At 53.2% G+C, this 15,539-nt stretch overlaps 1 protein-coding gene across 1 annotated transcript in view; it reads right to left on the bottom strand.

The window, feature by feature from the left end:
* Positions 1-14,244, bottom strand: part of LOC104507290 (rho GTPase-activating protein 26) — a gene marked incomplete at its 3' end in the record, with an annotated part of 47,594 nt that extends 33,350 nt beyond the window's left edge. Inside the window, exons 1-3 of the mRNA XM_010148521.1 lie at positions 14,233-14,244; positions 13,972-14,066; positions 5,002-5,080 (exon numbers count right to left, since the gene is read on the bottom strand). Coding sequence (XP_010146823.1) covers positions 5,002-5,080; positions 13,972-14,066; positions 14,233-14,244 — 186 coding nt within the window. The remainder of the gene's footprint in view (positions 1-5,001; positions 5,081-13,971; positions 14,067-14,232) is intronic.
* Between the last annotated feature and the right edge of the window lie 1,295 nt (positions 14,245-15,539).

Here is a 15,539-nt window from a genome sequence, read left to right as displayed (position 1 = left end):
GGCCCTCACAGCCACGAGGCCAAGGAGCAGCTGGGTTGTAGCCAAGAGCCCCAGGGAAGATGCAGGAAGGGAAAGAAGTCCTTCACGCCCACCGTGACCACCCCAAACTCCCGCTGGCCGCAAGCAAGAGCCCTCAGCATCCTGAAAACGGGGCAGTATCAAGCACCCGCTGCTGAGGACAGGCCCTGGGCACTTGTGCGGGCTCACAGGCCCTCAGACATGCTGACCTAACCTGTGGCCTGACTTCATCAGGCTACAGACAACACCACCCAGCCTAAACTACAGGCGGGAGCGACCCATGGCTACAGGTGGCGGCCGGGTCCAGCACAAAGACGGGCTTTGTCTGAGCTCAGATGGAGGAAATGAAGGCCAAGACGGACAAAGCGTGGAGCGAGTGCTCCCTACCCAAGCGCAGGAGTGGCACATCTAGGCAGAGAATGCTTTCAGCACAGGGCTGCTGGTGCCTGCAGACCTTCGGCACCTAGGGAAGGCCTAAGAGAGTTTAAGCGTCTCCATAATATCTCAAACATCATTTAAGAGACTCTGTGGATCTTGCCCTCTGGGCCTCCATTAATTCAACCGTAACCACTTCTGAACCTCGCCAGTTCCCAGCACTGACAAACCGCATCACACATCCAGGCTGGGAATGCAAACACAGCATCTCAGCACCCGGCACAAAACCCAGACACCACAGCTACCACTCGACTGTCCCCTACGGACAATGCTCAATGGCTGTGCAGCCCAGGGGCCTCACACGGAGGAGCAGACACGACTGAACTTGGGTGGGTGGGAAACCCTGGGAAGGTTTCTAGATAGCAATGTGGTGAGGTTCTGGAATAGTGTTCCAGAATGGGAGCTGAAACCTTTTTTCTTTCCAGAGGATGGAGCTTCATCACGGGAATGCCAAGAGGAGCAGGGCCCTTCCAGTCAGATAGGTCCAGCCCCTGGGAGGTCCCAGGACAAAGCCCACCAGCTTCTGCTTTGCTGCTTTTCCACTCAGCGACCAGCCTCCAGCCTTCCGAAGCACGCGAGGGACTTTGTTCTTGCCTCTGCCAACTGGCAGATTATATTAAAGAGCTGCAGAGAGGGTAAGGGGAGCAGAAGGAAAGGAGAAAGCGCTGCTGACGTTCCTCCATTTGAGTTCTTCCTCCCTCCCCTGCAAGGGCATGAGACCAACTCCTTGGCCCCAGCCCGCGTTGCTCCCGGCTGTACAGCACTGACAAAACCAGCTCTGATGTGAAATGCTGGCTGTGTTTTTATAGACTTATATTGCTCTAAAGAGCAAAATAAAAACCAAAACAAAGGGCACAGGGAAGCACAATGTGAGTGCCAGAACAGCACTGCTCAGCTCCCATCCACGTCTTATTTCCTCTGAGGGGATCACAGGCTGTTGCATTTGCCGTTTAACACCGTCACCACTCAAGGTCTGGATTAATACCGCTCAACAGGGACAGGACCCAACATGTTTTATATCCTTAACCCCCTATGTACCTTTGCACTGGAGGCTGTCCTTCCTGGAGAAACATTTTCATGTCCCAGAGACTCCAAACCCAATAGCCCATTTCTGCCCACACTGATGTGAGAATGATTTCTAAGATTACCGACCTGCTCGGGAGCTAACAGCAGGAACCGCTGACACCGCCATCTCTCTTTTGGCTGGCACGCTCGCTGCAGACTTGGCAAGCAAAGCCACAACCTCACTAAAATGCTTATCTTGTTCAGTTCTTTGCCACAAAGCAAACAGCCTAATTTGCGCCTCTCTCAATCCTGCAGCCTACCACAGCCACCGCTCCGAGCCAACTTAGGCCTGACGCAGGCTCCAATGAAGTTTCAGAATCACTCAGGCCTCCACCATACACATTTGCTAACTGCATCACCAGAGGAGAAAAGAACAGAGGAAACATCCCAAATATCCTAACAAAGACGAATTCAACTGCTGCTACGGAGCTAGTATCTTCTCCTGTTTCCAGCCTCTGTAACATAAAAGAAAATCCTAAATCAACGCAGGGGTTTTAGCCAAATTAATAACAAGTGGTAAGAGTTAACAGACTGATGATAGCTATCTGGAGCCTGCTTTGACTGTGAGATATATAATAAATCTTTTCAAGTTGTGACAAATGTCTTGGCTGATGCAGCCCACGTTCTATGTTTAGATCTTACTAAAATGTAGTATAACATTTGGTTTTAGTTTTTTAATTATAATTAAGAAACAAACTCCAATCCACTTCAATCACAGCCTGAATCTGCACATGGAATGACTGTCCCCACCGTGCCAATCTTTCCCACACTCAATATTCAAATCAAAGGAAATCCAGACATTCTGTCCAGCAGGGTTTTTTTGGTTACAGAAATATATTCAAGGCATAGAATGGGTATGTCTAGGATTCCAAAGGTTAATTCCTTGTCTCTCGCTCAAGGAGATCTCTGCATAGTAGGTTACACCCCACACCGCGGTGTCGCAAGGTAAGAACCCAAACAGAACAGACACGCAACTCCTCTTCTGATGGATTATGGAGGATAACTGAGGACAAGGAGCTACCTTGCCTGTCAACACGCACCATCTTCATCAGTAACATGATCCACTTCCATTCAGGCCTCATTCCCATGGCTCCCACACCACACCTGGAAGGCCAGGCTTAAACGCCATTAGCATTACAGCGCCATGAGGTATTGCATTAATGCGCAGCTACAACCCTTGACGTGCTGGATGAGCAAGCTACCCTAAGCTGATGGGCACGATAGGGAAGACAGAAACACGCAGGCGGCAGCACAAAGAGCTGTGTGTTTCTCAAGGAGTTCGCATAACCAGATTCTGGAACAGGATAATCCAGGCAGTCCTGCACCGGTTACTTCATCGCACCTTTCGCTTCTGTAGCACGCAAAAATTTCTGCCTGCCCTTCCGCAATCCAATCCTAACAGACTGGCTCTACTGTTGTGCCAAATCCTGGTACCATCAGTAGGTCAAAACGCAACTGGATGGCCCTATCCATGCAGCTCCCAGTGCAGGGAACTGGACGTCGCATCCTTGCGCTGCCAGTTCTCAGAGGAGACAAGGAGGTGGGAAGTTGGTGAGCAGGCTGCAGGACAAGGCTGGATTCAGACCAGGAGCAAGAATGCACACTTGATTCCTGAAGAAATTGAAAGTATTATCCCACCTCCGGGTGCTCCCAGAACCAGGGTAGGGCTTAATTTAGGAGGGAACACAACAGCTTGCACGCTGGGGCTGGAGTGGGTGGTATGTCTTACACCGGAGTGTCTTCCACTAAAGGGCAGAGCCTCCTGGGTCTACAGCCAAGGTCAAGGAGCAGGCAGCTCTCTTAAACAGGGGTCCCTTTTGGAGGGCCCATGATAGCAAAGGGGAGCAGAGGCTGTCCTGCGTGGCAGAAGACTGTGATCCCCATCAGAGGTAGGTCAAAGCTACACAGCGTATGCCCCGTTGGGGCACGGGGTTGACTGAGGTTTGAGAAGGAAAGGCTTTGCCTGACGGCAGCCTTCTGGCAGTGAAGGCACCAGGCAGAGCGCACCAGGCTCCTCACAGCAGCGCATGGCGGGGGGCCAAGGGACAGTAGGTGTACATTGAAACAGGAGAGGTTCAGACTGGGTATGGGGAGAAACTCTGCTCCACGAGGACAGTCAAGCAGCAGAGCTAGAGCCCAGGGATGCTGAGCATCCTTCCTCGGATGTTTTCAGCACCCAGCTGGAAACGGCCCAAGTACCTTGCTGTGAGCAGGAGGCTGGACTAGAAACCTCCCCAGGGTCGCATCCTGCCTCAATTACCCAACAGATCGATGATTCCAGGATGAGACCTGGCTGTAATCCACAACAAAATGCTTTACCTGGAATACATGGCACCCTCACACACACACAGCCTTCCCGACCTCTGAACATTTCAAAAGCAAGTTGCTTCCCTAAGCCCAGCCTGTGCCTTCCAGCATCCATCGAACAGCCCACGCGTACACACGTCTCACGAGGCTTTCAGGAACAATTTTTTCTGACAAATAAGAACCTTTTCATGGATTTGGGGGGATCTACTCAAATCAGTACCAGTCTGTGGCAGTGGGGCTGTGCTGGGATGGGACACCCTGCTCCCTGCACAGACTGTGCTCCGACTGCCAGAGCCTGACTCAAGCCCAGAAGCACAGACACCTACTCCAAAAACGTACGGGCTGTCCCGTAGCAGCCCTGGCTGCTCCAGCTATCCGCAAAGTTTCTTCCCGTATCCTGCTACGCTTTTGGCTGCGTCGAGGCACAGAGGCCCACAGTCTGGTCTCAGCTCTGCGTACAACTCAGCGGTGCCGTGTTTGCCGTGTGTTGCTGGACGGCCGCCACACCAAAACCGGGCAGCACCCCGACGTGCGGCGCCCGCACCAGCACTCCTCTGAGGGAACCCAGTCAGAACCCACCGAAGCTTTTCGAATGTGGCAGTAAAATTTGCAAACGCATTAAAAAATAAAAAAGCAACAACTGTGAGTTTTCCGAAAGGCTCCGTAATCCCTTCCAGAGGTGAGGAAGCCTGTGTAGCTTTGGCAGGGCAGGAGTAAACACAGCAGCGAGGAGGCTATCGCTGAGTACAGGCAAGAGGGGCTACACTCCTTCGCTCACACAAAATCTGCACTTCTCTACAAGACCCAGGAACGGCTGCCAGAGGAGTTGCAGGACGCAAAAAGCTCTGGAAATCTACAGCGTATTTTCTTCCACTGCTCTTTTTGCCATGTTTTCCTTTCAGCACAGCACAGCAGCGTGTTTGTGCTGGCCAAGTCTACCCTCCTCCTTTCCACCGCACCTTCGAGCAATCCAAGTGCAGGAGACACAGTATTACCTCAAATATTTAACCAAGGGATTAAACTATTCTCTTGGCAGGAGGCGCAAGCTGCCCCACGGATACACGCCGGCTGGCAGGCACTGCATGACAGCCTGCTTCGCAGCAAACAATCTGCCCTGGGCCACAAAAACCTCTTCACAATTTTCTCCACCGCTTTCTCGCTAATATTTCCGCTCACCGGTTCCCGGCCATCCATCGCCTCCATCCACAGCCTTCGGTCCTCTTCCGAAAGCGCCTGCATGGTGATCACGCCAGGCCTGCAGCAACAAAGGGAAACGCCGTAAATAAACTGCAAGATGGAAAACAGAGATGACAAAGATAAATTTACCATGGGGGAGAAAGAGATGGAGGACAACCTTCTTCCTAGCCAAGCCCCAGCGGTGTGGGGCCGATCCCAGTCTGACCTCTCCAGGATGTCCCGGCTATGGACCAGAAAACGCACAGAGGATATCGCTCCTCAACAATCCCCACACATTTTCAGTGTTCTTAGGGTCAGAGAGCTGGATGCCAAATCCTTCCTCTGGCTTTAAGTCAGAGAGCTCACCTGCACTTGGGTAAGCACATCCACGTAATGGCAGGAGAAGGCAAGGAAGGTAACCGAGAGAGCAGGAGAGCCGGGCACCCTGGGAGCGCTGCGAAGAGGCCCAGGGTGCTCACCCCGGCACCGTCTGGTCCTGCTCGGCCCTGCCATTACACACACAACAGCCTGTGAGCTACACTGCAAATTGGCCTCCAGAAAATAACTCTGTACTTGCTTATTTGGTTTATTGAGAAAGGGACAGAACAAGCCGAAGTGCCTGCAAAGCCCAGAGAGCCAGAGGACAACACCAATCCGTCTCTAAAGCCAGCGCCACTTCCACCACTCCTGAGTGGACCTTAAGTCCAATCCTGGACTGCCCTTCCCATACAAGGAGTTAAAAGCTAATTATCTAGCTCTGATAAGCATGACCGCCAAGGTCATGATGGGTTTGACACGGTGGCGAGCATTTGCACAACTTCAGGCGTGGCTGTGTGTTTGCCCAAGAGAGGAACGTGCCGCCGAGGACGAATGCCAGCACCGCATTCCCATGGGTCGCACCGCGGGCTGACCGTTTCCTGCACCTTGGCTGCAAGCTGTCTGGCTGTCCATCCCCGACATCCCAGCTCATCTCGCAGCCAGCAGACCCAGCCACCAAAAGCCTAGATAGCCCTGTGCCTCCTCAGCCTTGGGTCCAGGTCTCTAGCCTCCGAAGGGACAGTCGCGTCCTGCCCCGAGAGAGGCCGCAGAGGGCAGAGGCTCAGTGAGACAGCCGCGATCTATGCTGTTCGCTTGGTCGAGTTGTTCTGCTTCCTCCCAGGCTGTTTTCAGATGCATCAGCAGGGCACGGCAGCTATTTCTGCAGGAGGGGAGCGGGCAGAAGCCCTGGCAACGGGGGAGCCACAGGCACAGCCAGAGCACGGTATGACTCGATGTGTTCAGGGAGGTTATCGGGGCTCTCCTTGCAGCAATGCTCATGGGGTTTCATCCATCAGCAGAGAACCTCGGCTCATCCACGGCAAAGCAGAGACTCCGGAAAGCCAGCAGAGAACTAGGATTGCGGGGCACTGGCCTGCCACGGCACAGAGTGGGGAAGAGGGATCGAACCTCAGGAGCTGCCAACCGCCCGCAGACCACGTTCAGCAGAGCACGTGGGCTGTTCTCGGTACTAAATCCTCAAAATCTGATAAGGGCAGGGGAGAGGGGTAATTTCTAACTTGCACTTCCCAAAAGTGATTCAGCCGCAACAACACTGTGCGAAAGTCGTTTGGTCCTTGATAAGAGCCAATCCTCTCTTAGGAAAGAAAACATGAACAAGGGCTCTCATGGTTTGGCCTGTCTTCTGTCACTTCTGTGGCACACATCGGCAAGGAACAAAGGATTAACCCTTCTCCTTAACTCCGCTCCCCATCCAACCGACCCCAGCGTTGGCTTTGGGCACACAGATGGCAGCTTAGCACTGTTGCACCAGTGTAATAGTGTAATAATTACGTTCCAGACGTAATGTGATTGATCGCCGCTAATCCCATCGGTGAGTCAGTCAAAACTCACCAGCTTAGTGGTTTGGAACTTTACTCATTTCGAAGGAAAGAGGAAACCACTTAACCATCGCCCCATTTGAGAAAGAAAATGTTCGACATCCAACGCCAAACATTTTCAAAACGCTGAACAAAGCTCCCTGTTGGGCAGAGACAAAGCGATTCTCGCGCAGAGCCGGGTAGCTGAGGAGCGGTGGCGGCACTGGCTACGGGCTGACAGCAAATCCTTCCCCCACAGCAGGAACGGGCCTTTCCCTGGGTGACCAAAGGTCTCGGCTGAGCCCCCTTCAGCCAGGGCTTAAGTCTGAGTTTAAGGCAAAGTTGCTGCTGAAGGCAGAAAGCCCTGGAAGGGCTCTAGCTCAGCTAGGGAGAGATGGGAAAGGGAAGCAGGACTAGGGTCAGTGATCGGCCCCCTGTGCTGGGCACTGGGGAGGCTGCACCTCGAATCCCGGGGTCAGTTTTGGGTTCCTCACTGCAAGAGAGACACTGAGGGGCTGGAGCGTGTCCGGAGAAGGGAACAAAGCTGGGGAAGGGCCTGGAGCACAATTCCTGTGGGGAACGGCTGAGGGAGTTGGGGGGTTCACCCTGGAGAAGAGAAGGCTGAGGGGAGACCTTATCACGCCCTACAACTCCCTGAAAGGAGGGTGCAGAGAGGGGGGGGCAGTCTCTTCTGCCAAGGGACAAGTGATGGGACAAGAGGAAATGGCCTCAAGCTGTGCCAAGGGAGGTTTAGATTGGATATTAGGGAAAATATCTTCCTGGAAAGGGCTGACAGGATTGGAAGGGTCTGGAGGGGGTCATCATCTCGGGAGGGGTTTGAGACGTGTGGCCGAGGTGCTCAGGGACATGGGTTAGTAGTGGTGGGCTCGGCAGTGCTGGGTTAACAGTTGGACTGGATGATCTCAAAGGTCTTTTCCAACCTAAGAGATACTATGATTCTAAATATTGGGATTTCTGTCTCTTTAGCCAAGACACTAAAACACAGAAATTTACCCCGTTCACTCCCACTGGACTCCCAGCAAAGCAACTCGGCCCTGGAGGGACACCGCTGGTATCTGGTGTGCCAGGTTCCCTCACGCACAGGGCAAAAAGGTGATAACATGAAAATGTTTGTTCTGCCTTTGAGCAGATAACAACTCTTCGGGCTTCACTTCAAAGTCGAACTTACTCAACAGCATGAGGGGAGGGGCTGTGAAACTGGATTAAAGACCTATTTACATTGCAAATAGCTCTGCATTTCCTCCCACAGCGTTCATTTGCCAAGCCATCCATCGCAGCACTTCCCTGTGCAGAACCGCCTTCCTGGCTGTGCTGCATTTCAAACGCACCCCACACATCCATTACTTACTGGGACGATGGATGCCCAGGGGGTAGCACGTCAGGTGGGACGGCTGGCGCTGGAACAGCATCCTACCAACGCTATCAACGCACAACTGTCTTGGGCACGCTGTCGCCAGCCTCAATGGCACGGTGTTTCCTTCAAGATCAACCGTTTCCAACAGTGTGCTCCTCAGATTATGGATATCTCGCTTATCCAGTGTAGAGCCCGAGACAGGGAAGGCCCTTCCCTGACTTCCTTTCCCAAAAGATAAACAAAACATATCATTGTTCCCTCTCCTAACGTACGAGCAATCCTGAATGCAGGAGCTTAGCTAGATTTTGCCACTGAGCAGCTCACATCCCTTCCGAAAGCCCAACGTGCCACGCACACGGACACACGCCGGAGGAGCCTCCGTTATCCACCCGAGCCAGCCCCGAGACTGTCGCGTGGGGTCAGCAGGATCCTCCTGGATCTGACAGCTAAGATGCACAAACTCGTGGGAAACTAGATCAGGGTCCTGCTGATTCATGATTAAATGCTGCATCGGACATTTCGACCTCCAGGCACCAAAACCCTTTGCCTTCTTCTTGGATGCAAGGGGGGGAAAGGGACATTTTGTGGTCAGCAGGGAACAGTTTCTAAACTGAGTGGATCATAGAATCACAGACTGGGGTTGGAAGGGACCTAAAAGCCCCCCCAGTCCCCCCCCCCTGCCATGGGTAGGGGCACCTTCCACTAGATGCATGAGAATGGAGTACAAACATGGTAAGCACTTTGCAAGAAAGTATATTTTCAATATGTTATGATGTAAAAAATAAAGAGGTTTTTCCATATGAGACCACACAGGAAATTTGAATTTTCTCAATATCTCAGCTTTTGTGCAAAACAGCCTGGGTTTAAGGAGCTATGACTAAGCACATGGCAAAAATGAGAAAGTCCAATAGCTTCTCCTTCTTCCAGAAAAACAAACAAATAATGAAAGCAATAAAACCAGATAAGAACTTCCAACTCCTGTAGCAGCTTATCATACCGAGACAATCTAAACTGCTGAATGAGAAAAACATAAGAGCAGATTAATACCAGGGTCTCGAGGGCTGAGCATGGGGTAAAGCCTGCAATTCCGGGTCTGAGCAGGGCAGAGCACCCACGCACCGCCAGCACCCCAAATGGGACACCACGGTCACAGGGTGCTGGTCCAGGCAACAGCAGCCAGATGCAGCCCCCAAACAAAAGAGAAAAGGTGTAAAGAACGAGGGGACTTTGTTCCTGGATTCAGAAAGTCTCACTTGGCCGTGTAAAGCTTAAAGCACCATTGGTACAACCACCACCGGCACATTCTGCTGGGGCAGGGCTGGCGGGGGTCTCCATGGCTGCTGGGGGGGATGGAGCTTCATGTCCCCGCTGCCAGCCCGCCCGCCCATGAAAACCCCGTCAACGGCTTTGTTCGAAATGTCACTGGAAAGGCGACACCAGCAGAGGAACAAGTACAAGTTGTATTGCACGTGCTGTCCAAAGCCGCCGGCCTGCCTTGGGGAACACCGGCCGAGGTGGGGTGGCCACCGGCCACCCAGTCCCAGCACAACCAGCCCGGCTGCAGTCAGGGTGGCACTCAGAAAGAAATACACAGGTCTAAATGGTGTCCTTAGAGCAAGGCCACCAGCCAACCTGCTGCAGAGCATCCGGCGGTGGCAGCTGGCCCTCCCCGATGCCAACAGCCCAGCGGAGTGGGGACCAGCCACCTCGGGGCATGCTGGCAGCAGCCCAGGGGGCTGGCGTTATGTGCTGAGTTTACTGCCTTTATGAGAGACAACCCCCCCCCAGATTTTTAATACCTCCTGTTCTTCTGGCCCAGGGCAATGACCTGCATCATCCTCAGTTACAAAGCCTGTGTCATCAGCCAACTGAGACACTCCTCCTCCTAAGGCTCATTCCGTAAGCCACTGGCTGTCATCCCTGTTCACCTTGTTTACAAAACTGATTTAATGCACAGAGACTACAAATAAGTTTAGTTCGAAAAAAACCCAGACCATTAACAGTAAAATCCACCGCAGTGGGAATGTATTTCAGCCAGACACAAGAACACCATTCTGGGGCTAATTTTCCTGTAACAAAGCAATAAAATACTCCTAACTTCCCACAGGGAAAAGCAGAACTATTTGCAAATGCAGCGCTGGGGGTTTCTGACGCCTCTCCCAAACACCTGTACCACAGCTTTCCAGGCTGAGGCACGGAGAACCTCAGCATCTCCTTATCAGACAGTAGGAAAAGGAAGCAGTGTTGTTGTAACAGAGCGGGCTCAAGATTCCCAGCTCAGTAGTGCTGAATCTTTACAGGAGAAAAGGAGAAAAAACAAATTCCCCCCCTCAACAAGCAACAGCTTCTCCAGGCGTTATGTGAAAAGCTCCCAGCCCGCACCCACACGCACGGTGTATGTGGTTGCATGTACACGAGCTTCCCAAAACGCAACGCTGAAAACAAGCCCATTTCGGTGCAGATGAACGTAACTGCGGAAGAACCAGGCGAGGCTGCCACCTCTAGGCTGCTCGGCAAGGCAGGAGCTGGAGCATGGCCCTCACCCCTGTGCCTGTCACCGGGGCTTTGGCTGTGTCCTACACCACCGCCTGGGTTGACAGGGACAGAGCAAGAGGAGCTGCACAGATTTGATGGGGACAGGAGATAAAACCACTCAAGTGGAAAGGGAAGTTTCCTCATCTGAACTTCTACGTGTGTGTGGCTGTCAGCTGGGAGAGTTGGGGGGTCCAGCCTGGAGAAGGGAAGGCTCCAGGGAGACCTTAGAGCCCCTTCCAGTGCCTGGGGTGTACAAGGGAGCTGGGGGGAACTTTTCCCAAGGGCCTGTAGAGACAGGACAAGGGGTAACGGGTTTAAATTGAATTGAAAGAGGGGAGATTTAGACAGGACATCAGGAAAAAATCCTTCCCATAGAGGGTGGGGAAGCACTGGGACAGGTTGCCCAGAGAAGCTGTGGATGCCCCATCCCTGGAAGTGTCCAAGGCCAGGCTGGATGAGGCTTGAAGCAACCTGAACACCACCAGGATGCGTGTCTGGAAAGACACAGAAGGGATGCACAAACTGCAATCTGCCGGATGAACAATGCCGCTTGCTCTTGCCGCAGCGGGCACACACACCGCCCAGTGTATTCTTGCTCCACACATATTTGGAAAGACAACCCAGTGTAATCATCCACAGGAAGCAAGTGATGTGTACAGGAAAATCTTCCTGCTCCCTTAATCCACTCGTTCCAAACAAACCCTTCGAAAGGCAGTTCCAAGCTGGAGGAGAAGCACGCTTTGGCGGCATTATTCACCCTCACCTCTGAACCCCACAAATGCACGTGGCTTTCTCAGCATCACCGTGCTCTCCTGGGTTGGCTTAACGGCACCTACCAGCTTTGCTCTCGCTGGATGTGGCTTGCAAGGCTGATGTGCATTCAGAAGTTGCATGCAGAAAAGAAAGGGGAAAACTGCTCAAGTCAAAACACGGTTCGTATGTGAGACAGAGAAGCATCTTGGGGATGTTTGCCTTAATCAAATCCAGACTTCCTGCATGGGGCTGAAGAACAAGATGTCAAGTTTCTAACTTCTCTATTGGTAGAGACAATTAAAAAACACAATGCCAAAAAAAGAGAAGAGAAAAAACAAACCCAGCCCAAGACGAAAAGCCCAATACACAAATCAGCCTCCTCCATTCTGTAAGAAGACACAGACACCGCTCCAGCAAGCCTTCGGCCAAAGACATCCTGCCATTTGTGGTCAGCGGCTGGGTGGAGAGCGTGGGCTGAAGTTTTTCCCTGTGCTCGGGTCCTTAAGCCAGAGCTGATCCCCTCCAGCACAAAAGGGAAAGTCTCCGAAGGTGTTACCTTCCTGCTGCCCGTGCCTGGCCAACTCCCTGAGCAGCAGGCACAGGGCAGCAGGAGCGCCAGGTCACCCACGTCCCCAGGACCATGCAGCAAAGCGGGGCTGGGCTCTGGCAGGACGGCTGCAGGGTGGCACCCACGTGCTGCCAATCCTCGATAATCCCGGGCTGGCAAGGAAACCGTTCCTCGACACCCCTCGCATCACGAGTGCTGGGCGAGGTGACGGTGATCTCCAGCAAACCCTGGCCATCGACAGTGTCACCTGAAGCCCTGAAGGTGCCCGGATCTCCCAACGCTCAGCACGACTATGCCGAAGAGGGGCAGACAGGGTAGGCACATCACACTCCCTTCCAGCCACGGCAAAACCTGTTACAGCCTCCTCTTCCCAAACAGTTAGGCTAAGGGGAAACAATCATTATTTTAGGCAACTAATGCCGAATTCCGATATCAAAAATATGCAGAGTTGCCTGTATACTGGGGGGCAACCAGCCTTTTATTTCACGTTTTCTGCCCTCTCGGGCAGAGGCAATCCCTTGCAGTAGGAACGTGCACATGAAAGGAGCAATTTCTCAGCTTTCCCCGCCTTCGCCGCTCCCCTGCCATTATTTACATTTAGCAGGCATATTTCAGGAGTAGCTCTTGATCCCATGCCTAGCAGGCTCCAGACATCAAGGGAAGGTTCAGCTCCCTCTGAACACTCTGCAGAAGAAAACTATTGTGGTGGCTGGCTTCTCCTCCTCCCAGTTTTATTTTGATTTTTACATTTTAAAAAAAAAAAAACATCCTCAGGGCATAGGAAAAGAAATTCCCCAGTCAGCAGAAACACTGCAGCTTTCTGGAGTAAAGCGCAGCTATGGAGAGCGGAAGGCAGCTCTGGGGTTATCGGATCCCTCAGCCAACACGGGCAGAGCTCCATCACCCCAAACCCTCCCTGCCCCGGGCTGGCACAGGGAAGGGGTTATTCCCTGCGGGAGCACAGGCTGGACAGGGAGAGGGGTTATTCAACACCTAAGATTTGGTGAAATGGGGTTTTCCTGAGATCCCCATTCCTGAGCAAAGACAGCTGGAACACGAACAGGCACACAACGGGGAGGGCACAGACATCCAGTGACTCCGGCGCGAGGTTTTGTAAACCATGTGAACTTCCTGCAGCGAGGAAGATAGGAGGCCGTGACTAACACCGCTTGGAACAGCAACCCCCGCCTGGTTTTCCTGTTTAGATATGTAAACCGTGCGGGATGCTAATTAGACGTGATAACAGCCTCTCATTCCTAGGTGCCAGAGATTGAATCCACACGTACATCTGGTTCAGCTGCTACGTGATAAATCACACCAGAAAGCATTTCACTCCTTCAGGAAAATGCTCCTTTACTCCTCCTTTGTCAAGACGGGAATCTCAAGTGCCTGGAGGTGCAAGCCAAGCTCCCATTATCCATCCACAGTCGAGCAGCAACAGCCACTCTCCAGCATGACAGCTGAAGCTATCCCAACATGTACCCCGCGCTGAAACTACCCCAACACGTACCCAGCGCTGGAAAGAGGCACCGCAGCCCTGCCAGAACACTCACAGAGCATCTTTTCCACGCGCCTTCCCCTTCCGTGGCCAGAGACTGCAGAAGTGCTAAAACACCACTAAAGTTAGAGACACCTGAGTAAACTCAGCACCTTGTAAACCGAAGCGCTAACCCAACATCCAGCGAGCACCTGGCTCGGAGCGCAGGGAGTGCGCGCTCCTGTGGACTGACGCTTTCCAGTGGCAGCGTGTGTGGCTACAGGAGGAACGGGGAACTGCCCAAGAGCTACCCCAGGAAGCCCAGTACAGATGCACGTGGCCAGCGCAACCTCCGGCGCGGGCATCCGTTCAGCACTGCGAGGCCGCGATGCCCCTTGGCACTCACCGGTCGACAGCTTCCACGTCAAAGCAAAACCTCTTCTCGATGGAGTCAGTTTTCCGCCGCGTGCAAGATTTGAGGGTAACAGCTTCGTCTTCTCCCTGAGACAAAATCACAGATAAGGCTGAAAACAACCAACCAAGCACGTGCCTGTCCCCAGCACCCACCGCGCTTTCCACGAGCGTGCTCAAACCCGGTGGGATTTGGCAAAACCAGCCTGCTAGAAATATGCATTTATATATCTGACATGAGGACTTGGCTTCTCACCTTTGCAGCCATGTTTAGCCCAAAATCCTTCATAGGATCCCAGAATGGTTTGGGTTGAAGGAACCTTACAGCCCACACAGTTCCAAACCCCCTGCAGGGGGGCAGGGACACCTTCCACTAGACCAGGTTGCTCCAAGCCTCGTCCAGCCTGGCCTTGGACACTTCCAGGGATGGGGCATCCACAGCTTCTCTGGGCAACCTGTCCCAGTGCTCCCCACCCTCTCCGGGAGGAACTTCCTCCTGTTGTCCTGATCTCCTGATCGCTCTCTTTCAGTTTAAACCAGTTACCCCCTCAGGAGTAGCACTTCCCTTCTCAACACACACGATTAAATCCGTGCGTTAAGCATCACACGGCCCACGCTCCAGGCAGGCAGGGAGTGCTGGAGCACAACTCTGGGATGAAGGCAGCTTTATTTTCCATCGCTGAACAATGCAACACAGACCTGGCTGTCAAGTTTTCACTCTGGGCTGTGTTTTTGGCAGCGTTCGGCATCCGAGAATGCTTAACGGGAGCAAATGTCTTAAAGTGTTTATTATATAACGAAGCAACAACAAAACCATTCTCCCATCCTGGCATCTGCATCCAAGCCTGGATTTCCACAGGCGGAGCAGGGATCTGGCAGGATCCATGTGCACTGCTGTCCTCTGCTGGAGGAAATTCCTGCCAACACGCACAGCTCTGCAAGTTTTAAAATCCACTGATGGCTCCAGAGAAAATGAATTCTGAACGAGCTCCTGGAGATGGACACCTCTCCGTGCTCCCTGTGCTGCTCTTGCTGACACCCTGGCTGACCACCCTGTTCCCCGACATCACCATTTGGCCAGGAAACGCATTTAGGGACCCAAAAAACACCCAGGAAGATGGACCTGAGAGAGTTCCCTGCAGGGCTTCTCCCCGGAGATGAGCAGAGGCTACCTGCACCCCGTCCTTCCCGCTGCTGGCACAAGTCTGATCCCAAGCTGCCCAACTCCCCTGCTGGTATTCAGGGAATGCCCCCTGCTTCAAATCCACTAATATCCGGCTTCAGCCACAGCCCGAAGGGCTGATAACCAGCGCAGTGTCCTTGTGACCCACAAGCAATGGGTCTCCTGCAGCACAACATCACTTCGTGCCTGCTCTAGCCAGACCCCAAAGTGCCCGGCAGCATGGTCACGGCCCCCAGGGTTGCCCCACACTCTGAGGCCAGCGCTTGTCATCGCTGACCAACGCTGCAGCCCAGACTGAGCCCCCAGCACAGGCAGCGTTTCACGCCAGGACCCTGGCGAGCATCCCCACCGGCGCGGCGGCCGGCACAGCATGCCGGAGC

The sequence above is a fragment of the Eurypyga helias genome, unplaced genomic scaffold, assembly GCF_000690775.1.
Source record: "Eurypyga helias isolate BGI_N326 unplaced genomic scaffold, ASM69077v1 scaffold14623, whole genome shotgun sequence".
Classification (NCBI taxonomy): domain Eukaryota; kingdom Metazoa; phylum Chordata; class Aves; order Eurypygiformes; family Eurypygidae; genus Eurypyga; species Eurypyga helias.
This window is presented reverse-complemented; position numbering and strand designations above follow the sequence as displayed.